The sequence below is a fragment of the Lissotriton vulgaris genome, chromosome 1_2 (genome assembly GCF_964263255.1).
Source record: "Lissotriton vulgaris chromosome 1_2, aLisVul1.2, whole genome shotgun sequence".
NCBI classification, from domain to species: domain Eukaryota; kingdom Metazoa; phylum Chordata; class Amphibia; order Caudata; family Salamandridae; genus Lissotriton; species Lissotriton vulgaris.
In genome coordinates, this window is record NC_141686.1 from 285,467,154 (window position 1) to 285,481,586 (window position 14,433).

A 14,433-nucleotide genomic window follows, 5' to 3' on the forward strand; every position below is an offset into this window, starting at 1 on the left:
GGCACCTGCAACCGATTTACTTACCTGCAAGCAGTGTGGCTTCGAGCACCCCCAAGTCTGCACTGAAACGCATTGGGTCGAACTCCGATTTTGGCTCTGCACCCAGCCGTCCCTGTGCTGCTTGTGGTGCAGTTTTGTTACTCACCTGCCCCTTGCCGACCTTTGGTCTCACAGCCTGGAACTGTAAGTGTGATACTTACCTGTTTAACTGCGATATTGTTTTCTCCATAGGATACTTCTTCAAAAATATTCTAAGTGTCGACATTTGAAAGGGAAAAGTATTTGTGTTTAAAAACATACTTACCCTATTGCGAAGAACTTGGTCTTAAAATAAAGTACAAAGTAATTTTTTTTTTTAATTGGTGTTGATCTCCTTTTTGAGTTGTGTGTCCATTATTGGTCAATGTTGTGCAATAAATGTCTTGCACTCCTCTGTGTTGGGCCTAAGGCTGCTCGCCCACACTACCACTAAAAGAGCACTTTGGGCTTTTCATTGAGCCCTGTACACTTTTGGGGAACCCCAGAACTCTGCGCATGGTATAACCACCTAGTGGCATACCATATACAGAGCCAGCTTCCTACAAGATTTCAACAACCTGGTTTCACAGACATTGGAGCCCTTAGTTTGCACCTTTATGAGCTGTTCTTCAGACAGACAATGTCAGGGCATGCACTGGACAGCGCAGAGAAAGCTTTGTCAGAGGTGCTACAGTTTAGGTAACTAGTGGACAGAACAACACTGTTTTTAGTGTAAGACCCACTCACTTTACCCCCTTTGTGCTGCTTCAGATGAGTGTGGTGATTGTCATGTTCACAAACAAGTGGCACAAACACAGCTTAGGAGAAGTCAAGTCCCAATACCTTCATCTGCAGGTTCTTGAGACAGGCAATGGCATCATAGTACTTGGTGGCAGCTTCCTGCACCTTTCCCTCCTTGAAGAGCTGGTTGCCCTCCTCGTGTATTAGAGGCACTGCCTGAAGCTTCTCGTCATCAGTCATAGCCCAGGGGTCCTGTCGATAGGAGCCTGGATCTTCTACCTGAAATGGGATAGGAAGGAAGTGTGGAGTCACACAGTTTACTGAGTGCGTAGGCTTACAACCTAATCAGCGCAGCGACACCACTTACTAATGTATACACTAATGCAAGACAGCGTATGTTGCTAGAGTCCTCTTCAGTCTTCCCTATTTGTATCACATCTTACCCCTTACCTTTCTGCCCACTTCATACCTGCTCCCTCCTTTCATTTACTTCTCAACTTTTTGTTCTACAGTACACAACTCGAATTTTCACCTGCCATAGTTTCATTTGTTCAGCTCTGTCATTTCTCCAACTCCTCCCTCCCTCCCTCACCTTCATGAGCTCTTTCAACACAGTCTTACCTTAAGCATCTCGATCTCAAAGATGAGTGGCTGTGGGTTTTTGTTTAACTCGTCGAGGTCTGGATACCCCAGCGATTGGTGCTCATGCATCTGTGCAATGCCGCAGCAGTGCCGCTGCCCCTCCAGAGGGTCCTTCCCAGCAGCGATGTTCCGCAGGCTCTTCGACACCAAGGGGTACTGTGCAACATGCTGCAGCGGGAAACATTACCGATACAACACAACGAGGATTAGAGGCTAGGAAGGAGGGCGTAAAATGGCAAGTGGATATAAAAAAGGGCTATGGCGAAAGAGTGAAAGACGATTCGTCAGTAATTTCAATATCTAATGTGTTCAGCAGAAAAAGCAGGAGCGTTTTGATCCTCCTGCTTTTTATCCACTCTTTAGAGAGACAGTTGAGTACGCAAAGGACAGGTATAGTTTTTCCCATTATAATAATATTTTTTTTTAAAGGACGACTCCCAGTATTAGCTCTGCTGCTCTCGCTGGTCTCCCCATGCAATGGGTGCCAAAAGTAGGACAGGCAAGCATGGCTGCCCCTCTCCTGAAGTCTGATGTTTAAACAGGTTGCACAGGAGATATGGGACATACCGGGGTAGTGTTGCAGAGCGCAAGAGAGATACTTAGGAAGACTGGGTAGATTTTGTTTTAGCATATCTGATGGGTGTCCCATTCTTGTTCTGACACAATTTTTCTGGGTATCTGATTCATTTGTTGTCCTGCGCTAAGAAATGTTTTTTCAAAACACATCGCACTATAAAATAAAGAAATAGACAAATTAGAAACTGGGTATTAAAAGAAAATAAGTAAAATGGCGGTCTATTCAATTTCTACTTTGAGAAGAACTCCAAGTGAAACACAGTGAGAGAACAGCAACGGATAAGGAGGGACAGTCATGGGGGTCTTAGGAAGAGACCAGAGAGAAAAATAGAGAGCTCTGGGGTTCTGGGATGAAGCACGCAAGTGACAGACAACAAAGAGAATGGAAGAGGAAGCAAAAAACGGCAAAGCAACAAAAGATGTGGGACAGGAAATGTGGTTGGGGCGGAGAGCACATGAGGGACAGAACAACACTCTCATGGAGTAAGAAACAAGCATTTACAATGCAATGGTTTTGCCTTTGTTAAAGTTAGAGCTATTGGCATTGCTCTTGACATTATTTTTATTTATGTTTTTTTTTAACATAAATAAATGGCATTGTCATTTACAATGCCACTAGCTTTATCTCTCGCAAATGACACACACAAACACACACGGAGCCCCCACACACACACACCGAGCCCCCCACACACACACAGCCCCCCACACACACAGCCACAAAGAGCCCCCCACACACACACAGCCACACAAAGCCCCCCACACACACAGCCACACAAAGCCCCCCACACACCCACACAGAGCCTTCCACACACACCCACACAGCACAAGCAGGCAACAGGGGCACACGGAGGCACAAGCAGGCAACAGGGGCACACGGAGGCACAAGCAGGCAACAGGGGCACGAAAACGGAGGCACAAGCAGGCAACAGGGGCACACGGAGGCACAAGCAGGCAACAGGGGCACACGGAGGCACAAGCAGGCAACAGGGTCACGAAAACAAGCACAAGCAGGCAAAAGGGTCACAAGCAGGAATTGTAATTTAGACGGGGCTGAAGTGGAGAACGGTCAGTAGGGAAGTAGTGCGGCTGGTGCAGTGGTACCAGACCGAAAGGTGAGAGGGGCTGTCTGCACCCCAGTTTGGACAGTTTCCACTACCTAACAGGGATTGGTGGGAGGGGGGCGTACTTCTTGCTTGCTTTAGGGCTGTTACTTCGGGGACGCAGTGCACGCTCTTGCCTGCTGCCTGCTGCCACCGGGACACGACAACAGGCAGGGAGAGGACAGAGAAGCCAGAGGAACATGTGTAGCCTCAAAAAACAAGGCACCAGGCTTATAAGACGGCAGAGCAGCATGTGTGGCATCAAAAAACAATGCAGCAGTCTTACAAGACAGCAGAGCAGCCAGAGGAACACGAGTAGCCTCTAAAACAATGCACCAGACTTACAAGACAGCAGAGCAGTATGTGTGGCATCAAAAAACAATGCAGCAGTCTTACAAGACAGCAGAGCAGCCAGAGGAACACGAGTAGCCTCTAAAACAATGCACCAGAGCAGCCACAGGAACATGTGTGCCTCAAACACAAAGGGCTTATTGCCACTAATTACAAACATTTTAATGAAAGATTTTGGCAGTATGGATGCAACAAATAAATAAACAAAAACTTTGTTTTAGACAGACATCAGATCAAGCAGTGGGTCAAAGAATTTGCTTTACAAACTACTATTGTACAGTAGGATCCGCAGGTCTGCGCACATTCACTACAATTATCACGTAGTCCAAGTGGCCCTGACCCGGAGTCAACTGAATTTTTTGAAGTTAAAAAAATCTCAATACTTGAATCACCCACTATTGGAATGTACAAATAACTGTTTACTTTTGTGCAACAATATATTCAATGCAACTCAAAGATCACCATATTTGCAGCATCTATTGTATTTTTAACTCTTGACAATCACTTAAGCTAGCACATAATGTGTATTTGCAGCTCTTAAGCAGTGGCAAAATCAATATGCCTCGGCTCTGTGACTGAGATCCATCAGCTTGGTCACTGGCTGTGAGAAGTTGGCCTGGTATATAATGCTCACTAGTTCTAGTGATCACTTTGTACCATGCCAAGCAACCCTTATGATGATGGTTGTAATTCAACCTTGTAGACCAGTTATCCTATTGGTAACGTGGACAAAGCAGTCTTAGGCTAAACTCTGAAAGGCATGTGAAGCCAGCTGTTATACCATACACAACCCCCTTGAATACCAAATGAAAGGGACACCACACAGATATATTGAAAATATATATTGATTTATTAACTATTAAAATCCCCTGGACTCTTTATGAGCACAGAAGCACAAGCGTAAAATCACAAGACAGTTTAAAATACACAAAAGTTGCACAATATGGATGAGCCCTAGGGGCCACCTAAACCATATACTAAATAAGTGGTATAAGAGATACCTAAAGGAAAGTGAAGAGGCCTAGGGCCTTGGGAATCGCTGGAGCTATTCGAGACTGGAGTTAACTAAGTCGGGAAAGGCCCACGGGACTCGGGTGCAGTGTTCAAAGTGCACGCACTTCTCAATACAAAGTCTATGGTGCGTAAAAAGCACAAAGTTAGAAAGTTAGGAACCTTCCGAGTGACCTACGGAGCTGAAACTTAAAACACAGGCCCTTGGGATGTGTACCAGTGCAGGAGCACCGGCGGAGCTGAGTTACCTCACCCACAGGAAGCGGGTGCACAGGGTCGAAGATGTGTCGGGTTTCGTCACGCTGGTCGATGGTGCTTGGAGCTGAAGATGCTGCAGGCGGCTCGATGAGAAGAGTTCCGGTGGATCCAAGGGTGGATCTGAAGAGTTGAAGACCTGAAAGCAGAGGGGACAGTGTTCAAAGTCACTAGCCAGTGACTACCGTGGAACCAGATTGGAACCAGGCGATGTCGGGTGCAAACAGGCGTTGTCGGGTAGCTTCTTTCTGCAGCCACGTGGATACCCGGGGTCGAGGACGTCCAGGAGTCGGTCACGAGCTGTCCCACGTAGGCTTCTCGCTGTTGGCGGTGTCGGCGACCTGATCGGAGCAAACAGGCCTTGGCAAATGCAAGCCACGCAGAAGTTGAAAGATGCTGTTCACTCGGACCAGCAAGGTCAGAGCGGGTGCTCCTTTTCACAGGAGCTTGGGTAGGTCTGGAGCAACCAGACCTGCTGTTTAAATCTTCGGGTTCGTCGCCAAGTTGGCCGCTGGCCGCGTGGCTAGTGGCCGGGATGGCGCGTCGAGTGGCACAATGCAAAAGGGCCCCACGCAGATCGTGGAGATGCTGGAGGGCTGATCTTCGGTGCAAGGGCTGCTCGGTGGTGGGGGTTCTCAATCCCCAAAGCACAACGTCGAGGATGCCTCAGAAGCTGCGCAGTCAGCTTTTCGGGTGTCTTTCAAGAGGTCCGGTCCCACGTCACTCGGTGCCTCCACGGGTCCCTTCTTTGCAGGGACTGTGGATCGGGCTCTGAGAGGTCTGGGAATCTGGTTCTTGTCGGGCTCTGGGCTCGGGCTCCGGCGGGAGGCGGCGGCAAAGCAGACGTCGAGTTGCTGGTTGGTACCTGTGTTCACAGGGTGGTCACTCCTTGGCCACAAGGGAGATTCTTCTTCAGTCTTCTGTGCAGCAGAATGTCGAAGTCCAGTCTTCTTCTTAGTTTAAGTTGATTTCGGGATGATCTGCTGTGCAATGGCACTGCTCCCCCTCTTATTCCAATCTGAGGGGTGGATCACCTACTAGGTCCCTCCCCTATGGGTGGGACCAGGAAGGGGGGTGGTTACACCCCCTCTCCTTTGTCCAGCTCCTCGCCAGGACTGGGGCTGGAAAGCCCCAGAACCGGTTTGGGCTGGCTTATGCACAGGGACACCTTGTGTGCCCCAGGCATGTCTCAATCTATTCAGCCCTGTCCTACCCAATACACAAAACCCTGTCTGGGGTGGTGCTCGCACCTCCCCAGGCAGGAAACCCTTTGTCCAGGCCCTCCTCGCTGGAAGGACTCCCAGCAGCAGGAGGTCAGACATGTGTCTGTGGTGGCAGCATCCATTTTGTGATGCTGAGGCTCTGTTTAACTTTAACCGGGGTTAAGGCTACACACATGTCGTGTCCCTCTAGAAGGGTGGAATGCTATCCCCGTCGCCAGAACTGGCGAGGGGATAGTATTCCAATTCGTATGACACCTTACTCGACATGTTTTGATAAAGCCAAACCAAAGATAGCAAATAACCGCGAGGATTATAATGCACTTAAGAGTATATGGTATGGCAATATCCCGGAACAGCTTAGGGAGTGGTTCCCGACAGCTGCAGACAGGCTCAGCTCATGCTAGAGCACCATCTCACATATTTCCAAGCACTCTGCCTCCAGGATTGATGAGGCCTTCCATAGGAGTGGCTGATAGGAACATATGTGTCCAGTTTAGGGTTAGATATAGGGATACTATATCTAAGCAAGAGGTGATTACACCAACTTACCCCAGCTGAGTGATCAGCCAGTTGTGTCAAATATGGAGGCCAGGCCAGGGGTGGCACAATACATGCTGCAGCCCCTGGTAGGCCTTGGATGCACCTATGCCCTGGGTACCTATGGTACACTGTTACAGGGGCCAATAAGGTGAACCAATTCCAATTGTGTTATGCACCTAAGGTACATGGAGTCCATTTTAAGGAGAGAGCAATCAGCCTGGGGCCCTGAATAGCAGGATCCCAGGCCAACTAAGTCAAAAACCAGCTAAACACCAGGCAAAAAGTTTGGGGGTAACCATAGTCAGATATCCACCTTCCTACATAACCCCCCCCCAAACGAAAGGAGATAAGGCTATCCTTGACCAGGTAAGCCTATATTGCCTAAGTGGCCATATAAGGAAGTACCAGCTCTGGCTTGGTAACCCCCTGTCTCATGGTCCACTAAGCAATCCCTCACCCTAAGGGTATCTGAGGGTCTCCACCATAGGGAATCTCTACCTGTGGTGTGTCCTTGCAAAGTCAAAGGCTGGTGTTGAGATGGAGTACTGAAGTGAGTTTCCTCTGTAGGGCTCAGCTTCCTCCAATCACTCTCCACCATGTGTGCCTTTCTATCTCTGACTGAGTTGCACTGTGCTCTCAGGGTCAACCTCTGGCTACCTAAAGCTGGAGGCTGAGTCCCTCTGTTTGGCTTACTGGAGGGACAGTTCAGGTTTGGGCCCTTAGGGTCCCAGGTTTGGCTGTGCCCAACAATATCCATCTGGGGGAGGTCCCTAACTACTTTTAAGGGGGATCCCTCAGGAGTTTTTAAAGTTTTCACCTCACTAGGGCTACTAGTTTCGGTGCCCCTAATCTGTTGATGGGGGTGCTTTATTTGACAGGGGGCCCTTTGGGTCTCACTGTCCTTCTTGTCCTCTGCAGCCCTGGGCTGAGTAAGGCAAGGTAGAGAGGGGCAGGTTACCTGCTCCAGACTGGGTCCCTCCTGAGAAGGGTCCACTGCCATCAGAGGCTCTGTCAGGCCAGGCCTAACAACCTCTGGGACAGTTCCTTCATCAGGGGTAAGATCAGTTCCCTGAGGAGGCTGATCCTTTCCTAAAGTCTGGTGGGAGGGAGATTTCTCTTCCTCCTCAATGCTCTCTGTTTGGGTGGAGTGATCCATCATTTCAGGCTTCACTACCCATGTATCAGTTTGAGTTTGGGCTGTGGCCATCACAGCCCCACCAACCTTTTCAGGAGGAGACTCAGTTTGGGTATGGGCTGTTACTAGCACAGCCCTGCTACTCTTTCCAGGAGGGAAGTTATCTAAAGATGGGGCTGAGGTTTGCTCAGCCCTCCCAACCTTTTCAGGAAGGACATCTTGAATTGGGGCTGTAGCCATTACAGCCCCACTAACCTTTCCATGGAGATTTACCATTCTAGAATGGGTTTGCTGTTCAACCTCAGCCCAGGCTGAGATTTCCAAATCATTACCCAGTAGGCAATCTACAGGCAAGTTTGCTGACACTGCCACTCTTTTTGGGCCAGTGACACCTCCCCAGCTAAGATTGACTACTGCCATGGGATGATTGGATTCTATGCCATCAATGTTTGTCACCTGATATTTGGCATCAGGTAAAAGTTGCCTTGAGGGGACTAGACATTCAGCCACCATGGTGATGCTAGCCCCTGTGTCTCTGAAGGCCTCAACTTTCAAGCCATTGATGAGGGGCTCCTGTCTATACTTGCTCAAAGTGTTTGGGCAAGCTGTGAAATTGGCAAACCCCATGCCAGTCTCATAGACAAGAGTATCTGAGTTAGGGGACCTGGATAGGCCAGAGTCCACCTGTCCTCCAAAAGTAAACCCACCCAAATTCTTGGGGGTGCTCCCACCACCTGGGGGACCACTGCTAACAGTGACAGGAGGTGTTGGAGCCTTACCTGGAGGTATATTCTCCTTATTGCAATTCTTGGGACAACAGCTATCTGTTTTGTAATGCCCCACCTGTTTACAGGTATGACAATAAGGCTTTTTCTGGGATGTAGAAGTGTCTTGGGACCCACCCCCATTCTTGGAGTTTTGGGGCCCTGGGGAAGTCTTTTCCTTACTTTTATCCCCACCCTTCTCTTGAGGCTTGGTAGTCTCTTTCTTTTGGTCACCACCCTGGTTCTTAGGCCTGATCCTGGTTCTGACCCATTTGTCTGCCCTCCTACCCAATTCTTGTGGGGAGGTCAGATCAGAGTCAACCAGGTGCTGATGTAGAAGCTGATTTTGACAATTACTTAAGATTTGCTCTCTCATAATTAAATTATACAATCCTGTATAGTCAGTAACCTTACTTCCGAGCAACCAGCCCTCCAGAGCCTTAGTGGCACATTCAACAAATTCAGACCAGTCCTGAGTCTGTGTCTTCTGGGTATCTCTGAACATTAACCTGTACTGTTCAGTGGTTAAGCCTAACCCATCAATCAGAGCACTCTTCAGGACCATGTAGTTTCTAGAATCCTCATCACTAACTGTGAGGAGTCTGTCTCTGCCTCTACCTTCAAAGGAGAGCCACAGGATTGCTGCCCACTGCTCCTGAGGGATCTGCTGTACCATGCAGGCTCTCTCAAGTGCAGTCATCCATTTGTGGATGTCATCCCCAGCCTTGTAGGGGGGCACAATCTTACTCAGGTTTCTTGTATCAAAGGACCTGTCTTTATCCTTCTGGATATTGCTGCCACCAGTGGATCCTAATCCACTCTCTCTAGGCTGTCTTGCTCTAGCAAGTTTCTCCTTAGCCAGGGCAACCTCTAACTCTTGCCTCTGGATCCTAAGCTCAGCCTCTCTCATCTTGGCCTCATGTTCCCTTCTCTGAGGGCTAGTCATCTCCTTTCTGGAGTGACCATGAGAGCCTCTAGAGACATGGGAGGTATTGGATTCACCTGAGTGATGCCTTCTCCTCCTATGGCCCTGGTTAAGTCCACCTGGGGGTCTGAATGGGTTGTTACCTGATTCATTCCCAAGTTGACTTAAGTTAGCCTGGTTCAGTCTACTGACCAGCACCTGACTATCTCTGTCATCATCTGACTCACTGCTTTCCACCTCCTCCTCCTCTTCTTCTTCCTCTTCCTCTACATCTACTTGAGGAGCTCCAGTGGTGGAGGCTTCCTCATCTACTAGGATGATAGGGGTAGGGGTGTCTACAGTGTCATCCTCTGAAGGATGGCCTCCTTCAGCATTCCCTGTGGGGTTTGCTTTAGAGGTCTTTAGAGCTTCAGACTGATCCAAGAGCTCTCTTAGGTGGTCTGCAGTAGGGGTAGGCCCTGTCTTCAGACCCCTTAAGACACAAAGCTGTCTTAATTCCTTAAAGGGAAAAATAGCAAACTGGGATGGTGCCCTTGGAGGGTCACTCTCAACAGGAGTAAGTCCACTGGACCCCTCTGTTCCAGACATTGCTCTAGTGTGGGTGGATGTGTTGCAATCTACCTACACTGGTGTTTACCTACTAAACCTATCTAGTAGTTGTAGCTAGGGTGTGCTACTCCCTTTGCTCTACAACAACTAAGTTCAGTAGAACTTAAGTATACTAGTCTTGTTTTATATGTACCTAGCAGGTACCTGTATGATCTTTCAAATGATAATCTCAAAGATTGCAATGGTAAAACAACAGCAAGCTCAGATCCCAATCCGCTGCTCACCAATGTGAGAAGTTGGCCTGGTATATAATGCTCACTAGTTCTAGTGATCACTTTGTACCATGCCAAGCAACCCTTATGATGATGGTTGTAATTCAACCTTGTAGACCAGTTATCCTATTGGTAACGTGGACAAAGCAGTCTTAGGCTAAACTCTGAAAGGCATGTGAAGCCAGCTGTTATACCATACACAACCCCCTTGAATACCAAATGAAAGGGACACCACACAGATATATTGAAAATATATATTGATTTATTAACTATTAAAATCCCCTGGACTCTTTATGAGCACAGAAGCACAAGCGTAAAATCACAAGACAGTTTAAAATACACAAAAGTTGCACAATATGGATGAGCCCTAGGGGCCACCTAAACCATATACTAAATAAGTGGTATAAGAGATACCTAAAGGAAAGTGAAGAGGCCTAGGGCCTTGGGAATCGCTGGAGCTATTCGAGACTGGAGTTAACTAAGTCGGGAAAGGCCCACGGGACTCGGGTGCAGTGTTCAAAGTGCACGCACTTCTCAATACAAAGTCTATGGTGCGTAAAAAGCACAAAGTTAGAAAGTTAGGAACCTTCCGAGTGACCTACGGAGCTGAAACTTAAAACACAGGCCCTTGGGATGTGTACCAGTGCAGGAGCACCGGCGGAGCTGAGTTACCTCACCCACAGGAAGCGGGTGCACAGGGTCGAAGATGTGTCGGGTTTCGTCACGCTGGTCGATGGTGCTTGGAGCTGAAGATGCTGCAGGCGGCTCGATGAGAAGAGTTCCGGTGGATCCAAGGGTGGATCTGAAGAGTTGAAGACCTGAAAGCAGAGGGGACAGTGTTCAAAGTCACTAGCCAGTGACTACCGTGGAACCAGATTGGAACCAGGCGATGTCGGGTGCAAACAGGCGTTGTCGGGTAGCTTCTTTCTGCAGCCACGTGGATACCCGGGGTCGAGGACGTCCAGGAGTCGGTCACGAGCTGTCCCACGTAGGCTTCTCGCTGTTGGCGGTGTCGGCGACCTGATCGGAGCAAACAGGCCTTGGCAAATGCAAGCCACGCAGAAGTTGAAAGATGCTGTTCACTCGGACCAGCAAGGTCAGAGCGGGTGCTCCTTTTCACAGGAGCTTGGGTAGGTCTGGAGCAACCAGACCTGCTGTTTAAATCTTCGGGTTCGTCGCCAAGTTGGCCGCTGGCCGCGTGGCTAGTGGCCGGGATGGCGCGTCGAGTGGCACAATGCAAAAGGGCCCCACGCAGATCGTGGAGATGCTGGAGGGCTGATCTTCGGTGCAAGGGCTGCTCGGTGGTGGGGGTTCTCAATCCCCAAAGCACAACGTCGAGGATGCCTCAGAAGCTGCGCAGTCAGCTTTTCGGGTGTCTTTCAAGAGGTCCGGTCCCACGTCACTCGGTGCCTCCACGGGTCCCTTCTTTGCAGGGACTGTGGATCGGGCTCTGAGAGGTCTGGGAATCTGGTTCTTGTCGGGCTCTGGGCTCGGGCTCCGGCGGGAGGCGGCGGCAAAGCAGACGTCGAGTTGCTGGTTGGTACCTGTGTTCACAGGGTGGTCACTCCTTGGCCACAAGGGAGATTCTTCTTCAGTCTTCTGTGCAGCAGAATGTCGAAGTCCAGTCTTCTTCTTAGTTTAAGTTGATTTCGGGATGATCTGCTGTGCAATGGCACTGCTCCCCCTCTTATTCCAATCTGAGGGGTGGATCACCTACTAGGTCCCTCCCCTATGGGTGGGACCAGGAAGGGGGGTGGTTACACCCCCTCTCCTTTGTCCAGCTCCTCGCCAGGACTGGGGCTGGAAAGCCCCAGAACCGGTTTGGGCTGGCTTATGCACAGGGACACCTTGTGTGCCCCAGGCATGTCTCAATCTATTCAGCCCTGTCCTACCCAATACACAAAACCCTGTCTGGGGTGGTGCTCGCACCTCCCCAGGCAGGAAACCCTTTGTCCAGGCCCTCCTCGCTGGAAGGACTCCCAGCAGCAGGAGGTCAGACATGTGTCTGTGGTGGCAGCATCCATTTTGTGATGCTGAGGCTCTGTTTAACTTTAACCGGGGTTAAGGCTACACACATGTCGTGTCCCTCTAGAAGGGTGGAATGCTATCCCCGTCGCCAGAACTGGCGAGGGGATAGTATTCCAATTCGTATGACACCTTACTCGACATGTTTTGATAAAGCCAAACCAAAGATAGCAAATAACCGCGAGGATTATAATGCACTTAAGAGTATATGGTATGGCAATATCCCGGAACAGCTTAGGGAGTGGTTCCCGACAGCTGCAGACAGGCTCAGCTCATGCTAGAGCACCATCTCACATATTTCCAAGCACTCTGCCTCCAGGATTGATGAGGCCTTCCATAGGAGTGGCTGATAGGAACATATGTGTCCAGTTTAGGGTTAGATATAGGGATACTATATCTAAGCAAGAGGTGATTACACCAACTTACCCCAGCTGAGTGATCAGCCAGTTGTGTCAAATATGGAGGCCAGGCCAGGGGTGGCACAATACATGCTGCAGCCCCTGGTAGGCCTTGGATGCACCTATGCCCTGGGTACCTATGGTACACTGTTACAGGGGCCAATAAGGTGAACCAATTCCAATTGTGTTATGCACCTAAGGTACATGGAGTCCATTTTAAGGAGAGAGCAATCAGCCTGGGGCCCTGAATAGCAGGATCCCAGGCCAACTAAGTCAAAAACCAGCTAAACACCAGGCAAAAAGTTTGGGGGTAACCATAGTCAGATATCCACCTTCCTACACTGGCTTTTTGTAATGCCGTACAGTGGGGTAATTTCCCCTCAATGCTGTGCAATATGGTTACAAAACAATAAGTGTGATGACACGACTGACATGTCATTCTGGTGATATGTGTATCACGACCCATGCAGGTACCTTGTCAAAGCATAGAGATTCGGCTTTAGGCAGACTCCTATTGTTGTGTTCTATGTCTGGAAGGAATAACAGAAAACGCACACAGGTACCTAAATACTGGTCAGGTCATGTCACATGATGGGTGAGGCCTACAATATTAGTTTACATGTTTTAAGCCACCCTTAATTACATAGGCCATGCCTCTTGGATAGGATTCCTTGCAGGTCACCCAAAGCACTGCTCCAAAGAGTGACCGAGGGCTTACCTGACCAGGCCTCCATGTTGCTGCATGTAGATGCTTTCCTTGCCTTCACCCGCACAGATCTCCGAAGCAGAGGTATCCACAGTGCAAAGAACCAGACGCAAGTCTGAGGAGGTTGATGGCACCGGATCCACACCATAAATGTACACACAACCTCTCCTGACGTCCTCCAGTAGCCATTCTCCGGCCGACCTAATCAGCGGGAGGAGGGTGGGAACAAACACGGACAGCGGGAGGGGGGCGGGAAAAAGACAGCGGGAAAGTATTTACCTACATTCCACATTAAAGCTCTGTCGGGCTGTTTGTATGATTAAGGTAGACGGCGAACAGCATAATGTACACCTCTGCCAGCAAAGGGAACGCGATGCCCTGCTCCTGAAAGTGGTTCAGCCCTAGCCTGAAAAAACCCTCAATCTTCATCCGTCAGCGAAAACGATCAACAACCTCCCTCACTCTACAGCCCGCTAATGCCCTCATTTCCGTGGGTACTGAAGGGGCCATGAAGCTGCCTTCTGTGCTTACCACCGCTTGGAAAAAAGTTTTAAAAAACTAACCACATATACACAACTTAGTCAGGTTGTAATGCAGGGCTGTCTTTGGACAGCGTGTGTTGTACAACTCGCCCGTTTGTTTCTGTGCATTAATCCAACTAGGATTTCTTGTGTGACTAACTGCAAACGCAGTGATGGGGCCTGCAAGGGACCACATACCTGCCTGTGTAAACGCAGTGTGCCAGTACTGTAAAGGCAGTTAACACCTTGGAAAAATTACATGGGGGTAGCAATCAGCATCCATGGGATGGCTGCCTTCTCCCGGTCATGCCGAGAGAGCGTTCATTCAATGCCTCGCAACCAGCGAAGTGGTGGAAACCCACTGAGATAGCGGCCCCTCGCATGGGCACCGCTCCGAGGCAAGGGCCTTGGGTACTTCTCAGGAGGCGCCGAGGCGGTGAACCTACTCTCCTATAACCACAAATCAAGTTCTGACTGAGCAGCCCTCGGTGGCCGCGTGCAAGGGCTTGCAGGGAGCCGGCCCCGGCTCTCAGATGCAAATATGAGGCGGAGAGGAAGGAAGCCGTCGCACCTCTAACAGACTGAACGCACTTGCCGCATTACTCATTCCCACGGCTGCTGGGGCAGATGAACAACCTGGACTTCAGCCTCAACCAGGTAACGCTATCACGCTTCGCCTCG

At 49.6% G+C, this 14,433-nt stretch overlaps 1 protein-coding gene across 1 annotated transcript in view; it reads right to left on the reverse strand.

Annotated features, from left to right (window-relative positions):
- The window catches only part of AIP (AHR interacting HSP90 co-chaperone), a 150,679-nt gene that overhangs the window by 90,538 nt on the left and 45,708 nt on the right, over positions 1-14,433 (reverse strand). The window contains exons 3-4 of the mRNA XM_086953247.1: positions 1,381-1,569; positions 862-1,038 (exon numbers count right to left, since the gene is read on the reverse strand). Of these exons, the coding sequence (XP_086809373.1) occupies positions 862-1,038; positions 1,381-1,569 (366 nt within the window). The remainder of the gene's footprint in view (positions 1-861; positions 1,039-1,380; positions 1,570-14,433) is intronic.